The 12,379-nt window shown below is 41.9% G+C and overlaps 1 protein-coding gene across 3 annotated transcripts in view; it reads left to right on the forward strand.

Moving 5' to 3' along the window:
• Positions 1–12,379, forward strand: part of LOC129536597 (protein O-mannosyl-transferase TMTC1) — a 314,118-nt gene that overhangs the window by 207,599 nt on the left and 94,140 nt on the right. For 2 of the 3 annotated variants that reach the window (XM_055395612.2, XM_088837252.1), the window contains 2 exons: positions 882–1,049; positions 10,592–10,705. In XM_055395612.2, the coding sequence (XP_055251587.2) occupies positions 882–1,049; positions 10,592–10,705 (282 nt within the window). The remainder of the gene's footprint in view (positions 1–881; positions 1,050–10,591; positions 10,706–12,379) is intronic. The other variant, XM_088837251.1, reaches the window with a different exon arrangement.

The following is a 12,379-nucleotide window of genomic DNA, read 5'->3' on the forward strand; positions in this document are numbered from 1 at the left end:
CATATTCTGTGTTTTACCTATAATTGTATTTTTAGTGCCCAGCATACTGCCAGTCATATACTAGTAAGAGAACAAATAAATAATTGAGCAAAGTAAAGGAGTTGTATTGATTCAGGGCTTCTTATAGTATTACTGTCTGACTCTTATAGGATTTCTTTATACAAGCTCCCTTCATTGTTAAAATATTCTGTAATAATTTATATTGTCATCTTAGGAAAAAAATGAGTATTGACTGAAATGTACAAGCTAAATGTTTGTGTTTTTCTGAGGCCAGTCAGTAGGCAGAAAGCCTCTCTGCGGGTGCATAGATGATGGAAGGGATCATGTTCCATTCACCAGGCCAAAGCTTTCAGAGATGTGGCAGCAATATGCCAGAGTCCCACTCCAGGATTCTTCTCGTCTCTTGGGAAAGCCAGGCCACAGTCAGCATGAGAACCAGATCAATGAAGCTTGTCCATGATGAGCTCCAAGCTGCCAGGCTCTAGATTTGACCTGTAGGAGGGTTTCTCAGGACCCACATTTAAAACATGGTACCCAAAGGGTTATACAATGTTAGGAGCACAAGGGAGATTAGATTAGAGGATCCAGTCAAGACCCAACAGCATACGGGATGGACTTTTCTGGATGCATGAGCTGATGAAATCTAGGAGCGGGAGCTTACAAGATGAACCTGTGGTTCTCCACATTCGGGCAGAGAACAGCAAATGTGCTGATGGAGCCCACTGGAGTATTGACGTGGAAATGTTGTATCTGACAGGGAGGTTATGTCTGTTTTTCTATCATAGCACAGGCTCTGTTTGAAAGTTAGTTGCGTGGGATGGAATGCTCAGAGGCCTCCATCACACTCTCAGACTCACCTGCTTCCCCACTTTCTTTTCCAGCATGGGCTACTGCATTCTTTTCGTGCATGGACTGAGCAAGCTGTGTGCGTGGCCGAATCGTTATGGAGTCACCACCGTTAGCGTGTCCACAGTGCTGCTACTGCTGCTTTTCTCCTGGAAAACCGTGAAACAGAATGAAATTTGGCTATCTAGAGAGTCCCTATTCAGGTATGACTAGAGGGATAAAAGTGAATCTCTTCCCATTTATTTCTTTGCTTATGTATTTGTTTCCAAACAAATAAGGTGACATGGATCTGGTGATATTTACTACTCCAGAAGTGTTTTTCAGTGAAGTTATAAATGGAAGATGTCCTTTTATTTGGGGTTTTAACTTCAGTTTTTTTAAATAGTATGTTAAGTTTTATGGGAGCTCATTCTAAGTGAATTGATGAAATAAGCTTTGGGAGGTCTGTGAATTGAGATGGAAAGTCTTAATGATAAGATGGGCTGTAAAATCAGCTATAAACAAAATGAAACAATAAGTCTAATTCCATTGTTCAGCCGAGTGAATGGGAAAGGTGAGTGCACAGCAAGGAGGAAGAGAAATGCAGTATATTTTCTTTAAAATGTTTCAGAACATTAAGTCATGATCTGTGATCTAGTTGCTTTATTTTGAACATTAATTGTGAACAGGAAATGGTTTCTCATCTCCTGGTAGGTTTTTATATGGTGTAGAAGCTGTTTCAGAATATAGTGAGGAGTTAGTCACTCAGTCGTGTCTGCCTCTTTACAGCCATTGACTGTTGCCATTGACTGTAGCCTGCCAGGCTCCTCTGTTCAAGAGATTCTCCAGGCAAGAATATTGGAGTGGATAGCCATTCCCTTTTCCAGGGGATCTTCCCAACCCAGGGACTGAACCCAGTTCTCCTGCAATGCAGGCAGATTCTTTACCATCTAAGCCACCAATGTAACAATGTCCTAAAGGTCGTAAAGTATAAACATCCTTTGGGTCACTCATCATGCTGTGTTTCTGGACTTGATTTGTCTCATTGATGCCACAGCCCTGGCAACCTTCACCTGGGCTCCTGGCTCAGCCACACCCGACCTCCCATGAGTATTTCCCAGTCTCTAGGAGTTCCTAGTTTTTGCCTGCCTCCAGCTTCTGTCCTCACCTGTGGCCCAGTTGGCCAATTCAGTCAATGTGGTTTTATTTGGTTCCCTGATCACCTGGTTCCCTACACTTACTCTTTGGAGGCAAACGACTGAAAGTGTGTAGCACACTGGTTGTCTGAATAGTCTGTCTTGAGGGGACCTCAATACTTGCAAAGGGATGAATGGAGGGAAATGAATGAATGAAGAGTCGGGATTACTTTTTTAAAATGAGAAAACATAGGAAGAACAATGGGGAGTACACAGAATTGGGGAGCAAGCGAGGAAGCTGGTGTGTAGCAGACTGGTTGTCTGAACAGTCTGTCCTGAGGGGACGTGAAAACTTGCAAAGGAATGAATGGAGGTAAACTTACCCCAGTTTTCTCGCTTCACATCACAGTCCCAGAAAGATAAAGTCTTCTAACTGAGCCTGAACCTAGGTCATGTGCCTGCCTTTTGTCCCCCATCAGGGCACTCAGATGACAGAACTGGTCAAAGACTCTCCTCTGATTTCCATGGGGGTGGACAGGGGGGAAGTTAGGGCAGGAAGAGCTCCTGGGCTTCCTCTGAGATAACACAGCAAAAGGGAATTCTCCACAGGAAGTCCACTTAAAACAATATATCTGATTTTGCTACTTGGCAATTTAACTTTTTCAATAGAAAAACATGTAATTTGGCATGCATGCCTTTATTTATTACATGTCATTTATTGTCATTGTCACCATCATTATTTCCATGGGTACTGCAGGGACCTGTTGCTCTGTTTTTTTGGTTTTTTTTTTTTTTTCCTTTTGTATGAATTGTTTTTCATTTTTAGGCTGCAGAGCCTGTTCTGTTCTTGTCATACCCCTGACTTCAGGGCAGTGCTTACAGATGACAGTGAACTCGTTCCCTCTTTCTGCCCAGTGCTGAGGTCATTCTGTAAACACAAGGGCATGGAAGTTCAGGAATATAACTTCCTCCTGGTCTGTTGACTTAATTCATTTTTTCTTTCACTTTCAGTAGTCAGCGATTTTATGAGAAATGTTTAAATGGTTCTGCCCTATGTTAAACCTTCTTGAGTAAAGGTATTAAGAGTGATTGCATTTTATAATGATGTTTACTGCTTAATCAGAGCAACTCGGGATGGATTCTGGCAGACAGTGGTTTATCTTGAGGATAACAAGTTAGTGTTCAATCCCTATACAACTGATGCCAGCAGTTTTAAAAAGGGAAAACAAAAGAGCAGAACACTCATTGACCTTGCATGCAGAGGCTTCTGGTTTTTAGATGGGAGCATGTAGAAAGTGAGCAGTTAACTACTAAAACACTCCACATGTATACATAAAGAAACTTTGTGTCTGAGAGGCCTTTGGTGATCAAATGGAGTTTTGTGTAATATGCAAATCAAAGCTATCAATAGGTTTTAGAAAACTTTACCTATTATAATTTATTTATATTCTGAGTAAACTTATAAGAATCTGAGACTTTAAGATTTTTCTTTTTCCTTCAAGACCAGATATTTGTATATATTCATCTTTCCTGAGCAATGTTCAAATTAGTTGAACATTTACCAGGAATCTTTGAGTCATGATAGGATTAGTAGTTGGTGTGGAGTTCGGAATTAGGCTTTTTGGCTTTGCTCCAAGTTCCACTGTTTAATAGCTATGTGATCGTGGGTGAGTTACTCAACCACTTCATGCCTTGGTTTATTTATTTTAAAATTTAGGAATTTGGGATTAACATATATACACTTCTTTATGTGAAACAACTAACGAACAAGGATCTACTATATAGTACAGGGAACCATTCAACATATTTATTCAATGTCTTGCGATAAACCATAATTTTATATATATATATGTATGTATGTGTGTGTGTGTGTGTATATATATATATCAGTTCAGTTCAGTTCAGTTCAGTCGCTCAGTCGTGTCCGACTCTCCGCGACCCCATGAATCACAGCACGCCAGGCCTCCCTGTCCATCACCAACTCCCGGAGTTTACTCAAACTCATGTCCACAGAGTCGGTGATGCCATCCAGCCATCTCATTCTCCGTCGTCCCCTTCTCCTCCCGCCCCCAACCTTTCCCAGCATCAGAGTCTTTTCCAGTGAGTCAACTCGTCTCATGAGGTGGCCAAAGTATTGGAGTTTCAGCTTTAGCATCAGTCCTTCCAATGAACATCCAGGATTGATCTCCTTTAGAATGGACTGGTTGGATCTCCTTGCAGTATAAGGGACTCTCAAGAGTCTTCTCCAACACCACAGTTCAAAAGCATCGATTCTTCGGCGATCAGCTTTCTTCACAGTCCAACTCTCACATCCATACATGACCACGGGAAAAACCATTGCCTTGACTAGACGGACCTTGGTCGGCAAAGTAATGTCTCTGCTTTTTAATATACTATCAAGGTTGGTCATAACTTTATATATGGCTTCCCTAATGGCTTAGCAGGTAAAGAATCTGCAGCCTGCAATGCAGGAGACACAGGAGACATGGGTTTGATCCCTGGGTCAGAAGATCCTCTGGAGAAGGAAATGGCCTGAATCATTTTGCTGTACACCTGAAAGTAACACAACATTGTAAATCATCTAAATTTCATTAAAAAATTTTTTTTAAATTTAGAATAATCATAGTGTCTGTCTTCTGGTAGGGGCTTCCCAGGTGACACTGGTGGTAAAGAACCCATCTGCCAATGCAGGAGACATAATAGAGGTGGGTGATTTGATCCCTAGGGAAGATGTCTAAGAAGATCCCTCCAGAGAAGATCCCCTGGAGGAGGGCATGGCAACCCATACCGGTATTCCTGCATGGAGAAACCCATGGACAGAGGAGCCTGGTGGGCTACAATCTATAGGATCACAAAGAGTCAGAAGTGACGTAGTACACACCTGCATCTCTTGGTGTATTTATAAGAATAAAAGAGTGTATTAAAGATGCCCAGGGCAGTATGATAAACACTATGTAAGGTTATTGCTCTGCATTGTGTTCTAGGACATGAGTGAGAAGTGGATTGGGGAGAGACTAGAGGAGCCTTAAGATTGGATGGGAGTCAGACGCATGAACACATTTTAATATAATGTAGCAGGTTGTAGGATCTCCCCTGGTGGCTCAGTGGTAAGAATCCACCTGCCAATGCAGGAGATATGGGTTCAATCCCTGGGTCAGGAAGATTCCCTGGAGAAGGAAATGCACTCCAGTATTCCTGCCTGGGCAATCCCATGGACAGAGGAGCCTGGCGGGCTACAGTCCATGGGGTCGCAAACAGTTGGACACAACTTAGCAGCTAAACAACAACAAAGCAGGTGGTAGACAAGAGGAAGGGCAGGACACTGTATAAGTGTAGGCAGGTGACTGTAATCGACCCGAGCCTTCAAGGACTGTTCTCTTGTGGGCCTGAGCTCGCTATGGTAGGATGAGGAAAACCCAAAGTAGCTGTAATGGTCAAAACCAAGAGCTGGCCCACTGAGTAAGAAAAAGTTCTAGATAAGCTGAAGTCCTGATTCTGTTTTCTCCTCTGTTCCAAACTATAAACTCATTGACCATCCTAGGTCATATGGTCTTGAGAGCTCTGTAATTATATGGAGTGGTTTTGCTTGGCAATACTATGAGCAATCTTACAGAATATCTTAGGACAGACCTTTGTGTTAGAGAAAATCCAAATTTCAGTCAAGTTCCAGTGTTTCCAGCTAAGGCCTCCTCCCACAAAAAAGATGGTATTAAATGATGTATTTTTAGGAGATAACCAATGCAAAGTCGCCTCACATCTTTGTACGTCTGTTCTTGAAAACCTCTCACACAAAAGCATAGGAATCCAGTCCTTGTGTCTCACCAAGGGCTCAGAGAGAGAGCACTTTGTCCAAGTCAGACTAGCTGTGAAAAGGAGGAACCAGGATTTGAACCCAAATCTCAGAGAAGGCAGTGGCAAGCCACTCCAGTACTCTTGCCTAGAAAATCCCATGGATGGAGGAGCCTGGTAGGCTGCAGTCCGTGGGGTCACTAAGGGTCGGACACGACTGAGCGACTTCACTTTCACTTTTCACTTTCACACATTGGAGAAGGAAATGGCAACCCACTCCAGTGTTCTTGCCTGGAGGATCCCAGGGACGGGGGAGCCTGGTGGGCTTCCGTCTATGGGGTCACACAGAGTCGGACACGACTGAAGTGACTTAGCAGCTTAGCAGCAGCTAATGTAAAAGCCAAAGAATGTATATACTTCACCACACCTATATTTTGCTTTATGTTGTCTAACTTAATCTAAGCCCAATGTAAACAGAGACAGACAGACAGACAGAGAGACAGATGGAGACAGAGTGAGAGAGATTTGTGATCATAGTTGCAAGGTACATTTTCTTTAATCTCTTAGAACAGGAAATTACTCTGCTATCTAATCTGAGGAGATAGAAACTGCATACGTCCAGCTGAACTGAGTGATACCCCAGACTCTTAAGTGTGTTTGCAGGAAATTGTACCAAAATAATGTAATTTGATTAAATATTTTCTTCCCACCCCCCAAATCTTTAAAATACCTAGAATGACAAAGATAGCATATTGTCTTTTGCATCCAGTTTGGGTTCTCTCTGAATCCCATTCATGGACTGTTTAAATGATCCATGGACCACCCTTAAGAATTTATGGCCTAGATCTTCCTTCCTTTCTGTAGAAAACACATTTCTTTTTCTTCCTCTGGAATTGCTGAGCCAGAAAGATAAGCAGACCTCCCAGGGCAGAGAACAGAAACCAGAGATTGGCAAATTCCTTTGTAAAGGCCAGACTATAAATATTTGAGGCTTTGTGGGCCCTTTGCAGCTACTCTGCTGTTACCCCGGGAAAGAGTCCAAAGACATCTTTGTGAAAGGGTAAACCCATGGATGTGTCTGTGGCCCATCATGGCGTAGTTTGTTTATCAATGATATAAAAATAGTCACAGTGACATTCTAATGTACCTAGTATCTTGTGGTACCTTTTAGGTTTATCCAGTATTGACCAACTTCAGGAATGATTCTGACCTTATATTGGCCTTGGTTGAAATCTCTGCTCAACTATTTACTCAGTCTGTAACCTTAGAAAATGGTCTTCATCTCTCTGAGCTTTAGTTTCCTCAACTACAATGTGGGAGGTACAGTATACTACCCACCTGATAGGTTGTTGAAGGGAGGAAAGGAGATGCCCTTGGAAGTGGATGCTTAGCTTAGCCCTGGATTTAAAATGAGCCTGCGTAAGCACTGGCCATCCTGAGTGTGGTGTTGGAAACCTCAGGTTAAATAGGGTCACAGACGAGGAGAACCACAAATTCTTACTTTCCTTTCCTGTTAACCTCTGGCTGAACACTACTTGTTTTTAAAAAATGTTTGTTGTCTAATCAGGAATTTGGAGATGGTTTTTCTGACCTATTGTTTCAGTAATATCAACAAAACAAACGTTCTCAAACTTGGAGAGATACCTGAGAGAAGTGGCTTGATATCTCTGGTATTTTTCAAGTCTTCTGCAAATGAGAGGTGTGAAGGAAAAATGCAAAGTGCATGAATACAGACCCTGCATTCAGAGGGAGACCTTTATTCATAATCCTTGTTGTAGTTATTAATAGGGCTTCCCCGATGACTCAGTGGTAGAGAATTTGCCTGCCAATGCAAGAGACGCAGGAGATGCGGGTTCGATCCCTGGGTTGGGAAGATCCCCTGGAGAGGGAAATGGCAATCTGCTCCAGTATTCTTGCCTGGGAAATCCTATGGAGAGAGAAGCATGGCAGGCTACAGTCCATGGGATCGCAAAGAGTCAGACACGACTTAGCAACTAAACAATAGCAGCAGCAGCAGTCATTAATAGGGTTTGAGGTCCAGCGCCATAACTATGAATCCTACATTTCCTTGTGGAGTAAGTGTGTGTAAGGCCTCACATTCTGTTAAGACAGTTGGGATGACTGAATCACAGCGTCCAGGTCACACGCTGAGGAGGCTGGCCTGGGAAGGAGGAGCAACCTGGCCACTCAGAGTGACATGGAAAGTTTTGCCTTAGGCTAGTTTATCTTTCTTGTTTCATAAACTGTTCATTGTAAAATGAGAGACTGGAAAATCATAGCAGGAAAAGATTACGTTAGAGAATGTAAAGGTCAAAAACAACAATGGGAAATAACAATGGGAAAAGCAGTATAGTCGCAGGATTTCAGTTACTCCGCCCACACCCACTTGCCTGCTACGAGTGTTACTACTTCCTACTGCCATCCCTGAACAATGCCCTCATCTTCACAAGGACGTGTTTTCACAGACTGAACTTGGGTGAAACATAATAGAGCGACTATGCTAATTGCACAGAAGGAAGGATCAATTCCAATACATATTACAGTTATATCTATGCTGAAATCAAAGTTATCTTTAAAATCTCCCTGTACTATGCAATGTGTAGTTTTGGAGAGAAAAATCAGACATTTTCCTATATAAAAATTAAATTGTTAAAAAGCCATCACTATCACTCTGTCCTTGGTCCTGCCCTGTGACTAAATATACTTTGGGTAATGTCCATTTGAAATGTTATATTAAAATTTTAGCTTTGTTTGTTAGCTGGTGAGCTGTACTGTGTGGGTGATCAAAGAGACTGATGGTTTCACTGGAGCACCCAAATGGTAGCATTTGGAAATCTTTTGTTTTGGGTTAGTCATTTTCCAGTGAGAGGATTCCTCCAGTCTCCTCCCTGAGAGCCCAATCCTGGCTGCCAGTGTGCAGAGCTGTGCATGGATGCCTCAGGGTTAGGAGGACCCACTGTTCAGAAGGCACACTGTCACTTAGCCTCCTTTGGAGGTACATCTCTACTGGCCCTCAGCTGTGCCTGTTTTTCTGAACGCAGGGTCTCTCTGATTCAGTTCTCTAGGGAGTAATGAATGCGTGCTAAGTAGCTTCAGTGTCCAACTCTTTGCAACCCCATGGACTGTAGCCCACCAGAGTCCTCTGTTCATGGGATTCTCCAGGCAAGAATACTGGAGGGGGTTGCCATGCCCTTCTCCAGGCGTCTTCCCGACTCAGGGATCGAACCCAAGTATCTTACATCTCCTGCATTGGCAAGCACGTTCTTTACCACTAATGCCACCTGGGAAGCCCTCTAGAGAGTAAACTTCCTGCCTTTTGCTGGGAAGGGAAAGAATAACAAAATAAGTCACGGGGATGTGCAGGGCCAGGAAGAGGTAGCTAGGGCCATGCATTTGACCTCACCTCAGCAGCTCCTGGCAACCCATTCCAGTGTTCTTGCCTGGAGAATCCCAGGGACAGGGGAGCCTGGTGGACTGCCGTCTCTGGGGTCACACAGAGTCGGACACGACTGAAGTGACTTAGCAGCAGCAGCAGTAGCAGCAGCTCCACATAAGGTAGAGTCTGCTGCTTTCACAGGATGTTGCCCTTGGGTTGGTCTCTAGCTTCACACACTCCCTGTACATTCTGTCCTCTGGAGAGTTCCTCAAGGAGCCAGCCAGTGGATTTTAAGTGGGACAGTCTTTGCTGGTCCTATCGGGCTGTTAATTTTTTTTTCTTTCATTTATTTGTTTGCCTTTGCACATTTTTCTTTATTTTAAAATTAAAAACAATTTTTATTGGCTTATAAAATTAAATAGGGGCTATTTCAACAAAAGTTCAACAAAGGTCACAATACCCTGACATATTTCCCTAACAGCTTTAACACTTTGTATGGAATTTCCCTAGTGTTCTTACCTAGAAGAGGTACCACGTTTGAAGTACAGTTGCCCAGAAACTGGGTTGTCATCCTGTCTCCTTCCTCTCACCCTTAGCCTGTTCCCCTCCCACATTTAACCCACATAAGTTCTGGAGTTTTCTTCCCAGATAGCTCCCAAACCCATCTACCTTTGTCACTTCCCTGCCACCACCTCCTTGCAGGTGAGGGAACAGAGACTCTAGAAGCACATTCCTTGGGTCAGAATCCCATTCTTGGTACTTACTACCAGGCTGATCTTGTGCAAGGTGAATTTGTGGTGCATTTACAAGCAACTTGTATCACCTTCAAAACTTCAGTGTTACCCTCTGGGGCTCCCCCAGTATTTTGTTTTGCCAGTCTGAGCAGACTAATACACTCATGACTTAAGAAATTTTTAACTTTTCTGAGCCAAACCTCCTTTCCTTAGCTCCAACTTGTAGAATATTCATTAATAATTCACCTGCCTCTAAATGAAATTATCCCTGGCTTAGTACTTGAGAAATGTTTATTTCTAACAAACCTTAGTAGGGAGGCTAGTCTACAGTCATCCTTCTTGTAATGATTTATTTTTATAGACAATCTCAATGTTTTTAAAAAAGAGGACGGCTATAAGTGAAGGAAGTAAGGAAAAAGGGAAAAGCTGAGTTAACCTGAGCATACATGGTTGTCCCCCCCGAAGAATCATCTCTTAACTACTTCCTGCTCCTCTGCTTCACATCAGTTAGTGTATTTGCTTGTGCGTAATTGTGCACAACCTTCACTGTTTTCACAGAAGCATGTTTAGTAACTCATAAGGTCCACAAGTTTTGGAAGAGGCTTTGATGGATGCGATGAACATTTCAAATACAGGTTCATAAATCTGTGATTAAAACATGAAAGAAACTGGCAACATTCCTAAGCAGTACTCTTTGTTACTCATTTTTTTTTTAATTTATTAACTTTTAGGTCTGGAGTTCAAACTCTGCCCCACAATGCCAAGGTTCACTACAACTATGCCAATTTCCTGAAGGACCAGGGTCGGAACAGGGAAGCCATCTACCACTACAGAACGGCCCTCAAGTAAGCTGCAGCTGGGTGTCTGTGCTTTTCAGGCCCTTGTTTATTTCACTACCCCTCCCAGTGTATAGAGACCTTGTTTCTCTTGACAGTGAACATCTCCTTGGAGGTGGTATAGATCTTGGACTCCAAATCTTTTGGCTCTTTGTTCAAATCTGTTATAAGTCTACTTTGCTTCTAACTTTCGGCGTTTTCTTATAAAAATTCCCATTGCTACACATTATGTAATGAAGTGACACAGTTAAATACATATATACAGACCTATAGGAATTGGTTATAAAAAATATTCTCATTAAGTTCATAGGATATTTACTCCAATGAATTCTTCCCAGTCTAGGCTTCCCATTATCTAAAAGGATTTATATAAAGACTTTTGTGTATAGAAGTAAAATACTCTGATAATTGTGTTAAATTTAAAAAAAAAGTGAGAATTCACTTGATTACTCTTTTGGGAATATGTTAATAAGATATATGTATGTATATATAGTATATTTTTTAATGTTTTAAATTTGAGCAGCCCTGACACTCTCTTTGTACTCATCTACTGAAAGAGAATATACCATGCATGGCTTTAGAGATGATTTTACTGCGTGCCTGTTCAGTCATGTCTGACTCTTTGCAACCCCATGGACTGTAGCCCACCAGGCTCCCCTGTCCGTGGAATTTTCCAGGCAAGAATACTGGAGTGGATTACCATTTCCTCCTGCAGGAGATTGTCCTGACCCAGGGATTGAAATTGTGTCTCTTGCATCTCCTGTGTTGGAAGGCAGATTCTTTACCACTGCACCACCTGCGAAGCCCCAGAGATGATTTTAAGGGGGATTCAAATTTAAGTTCTGCGTTATCAGCAGCCATCTATATTGCTTTTAGGTACCGAAACTGCAACCCTGATTTTCAAGATGGTCTTTCCCCTCCCCCCAAAAAAGAAGGTCTGCCCTAGAACATCTCAGATAATAAATGTGTTTAACCTGGAAGGAGTGGAGAGCTGATAACTAAACACAGCCTCAGAATCTACCCATGTGAGCTCACAGGAGTGTTTTCCAGAGGTATCCATGCCTCTACAGTGTGTCCCACATTTGGTTGAATTTTCTGATACTGTTGCACTTTGGGACATGCTCTAAAATATGTGTACCAAACAAAGCATACATTTCACTGAAGCGCCCTTCTTGGATTGTCTCAAGGTTTAGTCTGAAATTGTCATTCTTAAAGTAACTGACCTAATTTTTAAAAGTTATCCATCTGAATAGTGTTCTCCATAAGTATATTTCGTCATCAAGCAAAGTCTTTTAGACTTTAGGACTTGTTATTTAATATTCAATATGGGAAAAATTTTAAACTATTCACATCAAGTTCTCTTTCTCAAAGATTTTAAGAAATATGAGCCCCAGAGGAATAATTGCAACAAAGCTCATTATTGTGAAAAATAAGTTTTTATTAAGAAATAGAAAGCATTTTGAAAGATGTAATAAGGAATTATATTTTTATCACTGCAAGCCAGTTTATCCAAATGTTTACACTTCTTATCTCTGGGTAGTGAGATTATGGTTTAATTTCTTTCTTTATTCTTTCCTTTGTGTTCCAGATGTTTTACAATGAACATGCATTATTTTTGAATTGAGGAAGTGTCATTTTTTTTAAAGGCGTGTTCTTTCAAGGGACATTCAAGCCAATAAATTA

This window comes from Moschus berezovskii, chromosome 6, assembly GCF_049115385.1.
Source record: "Moschus berezovskii isolate FMDL1 chromosome 6, NW_MosBer_1.0, whole genome shotgun sequence".
Taxonomy (NCBI): Eukaryota; Metazoa; Chordata; class Mammalia; order Artiodactyla; family Moschidae; genus Moschus; species Moschus berezovskii.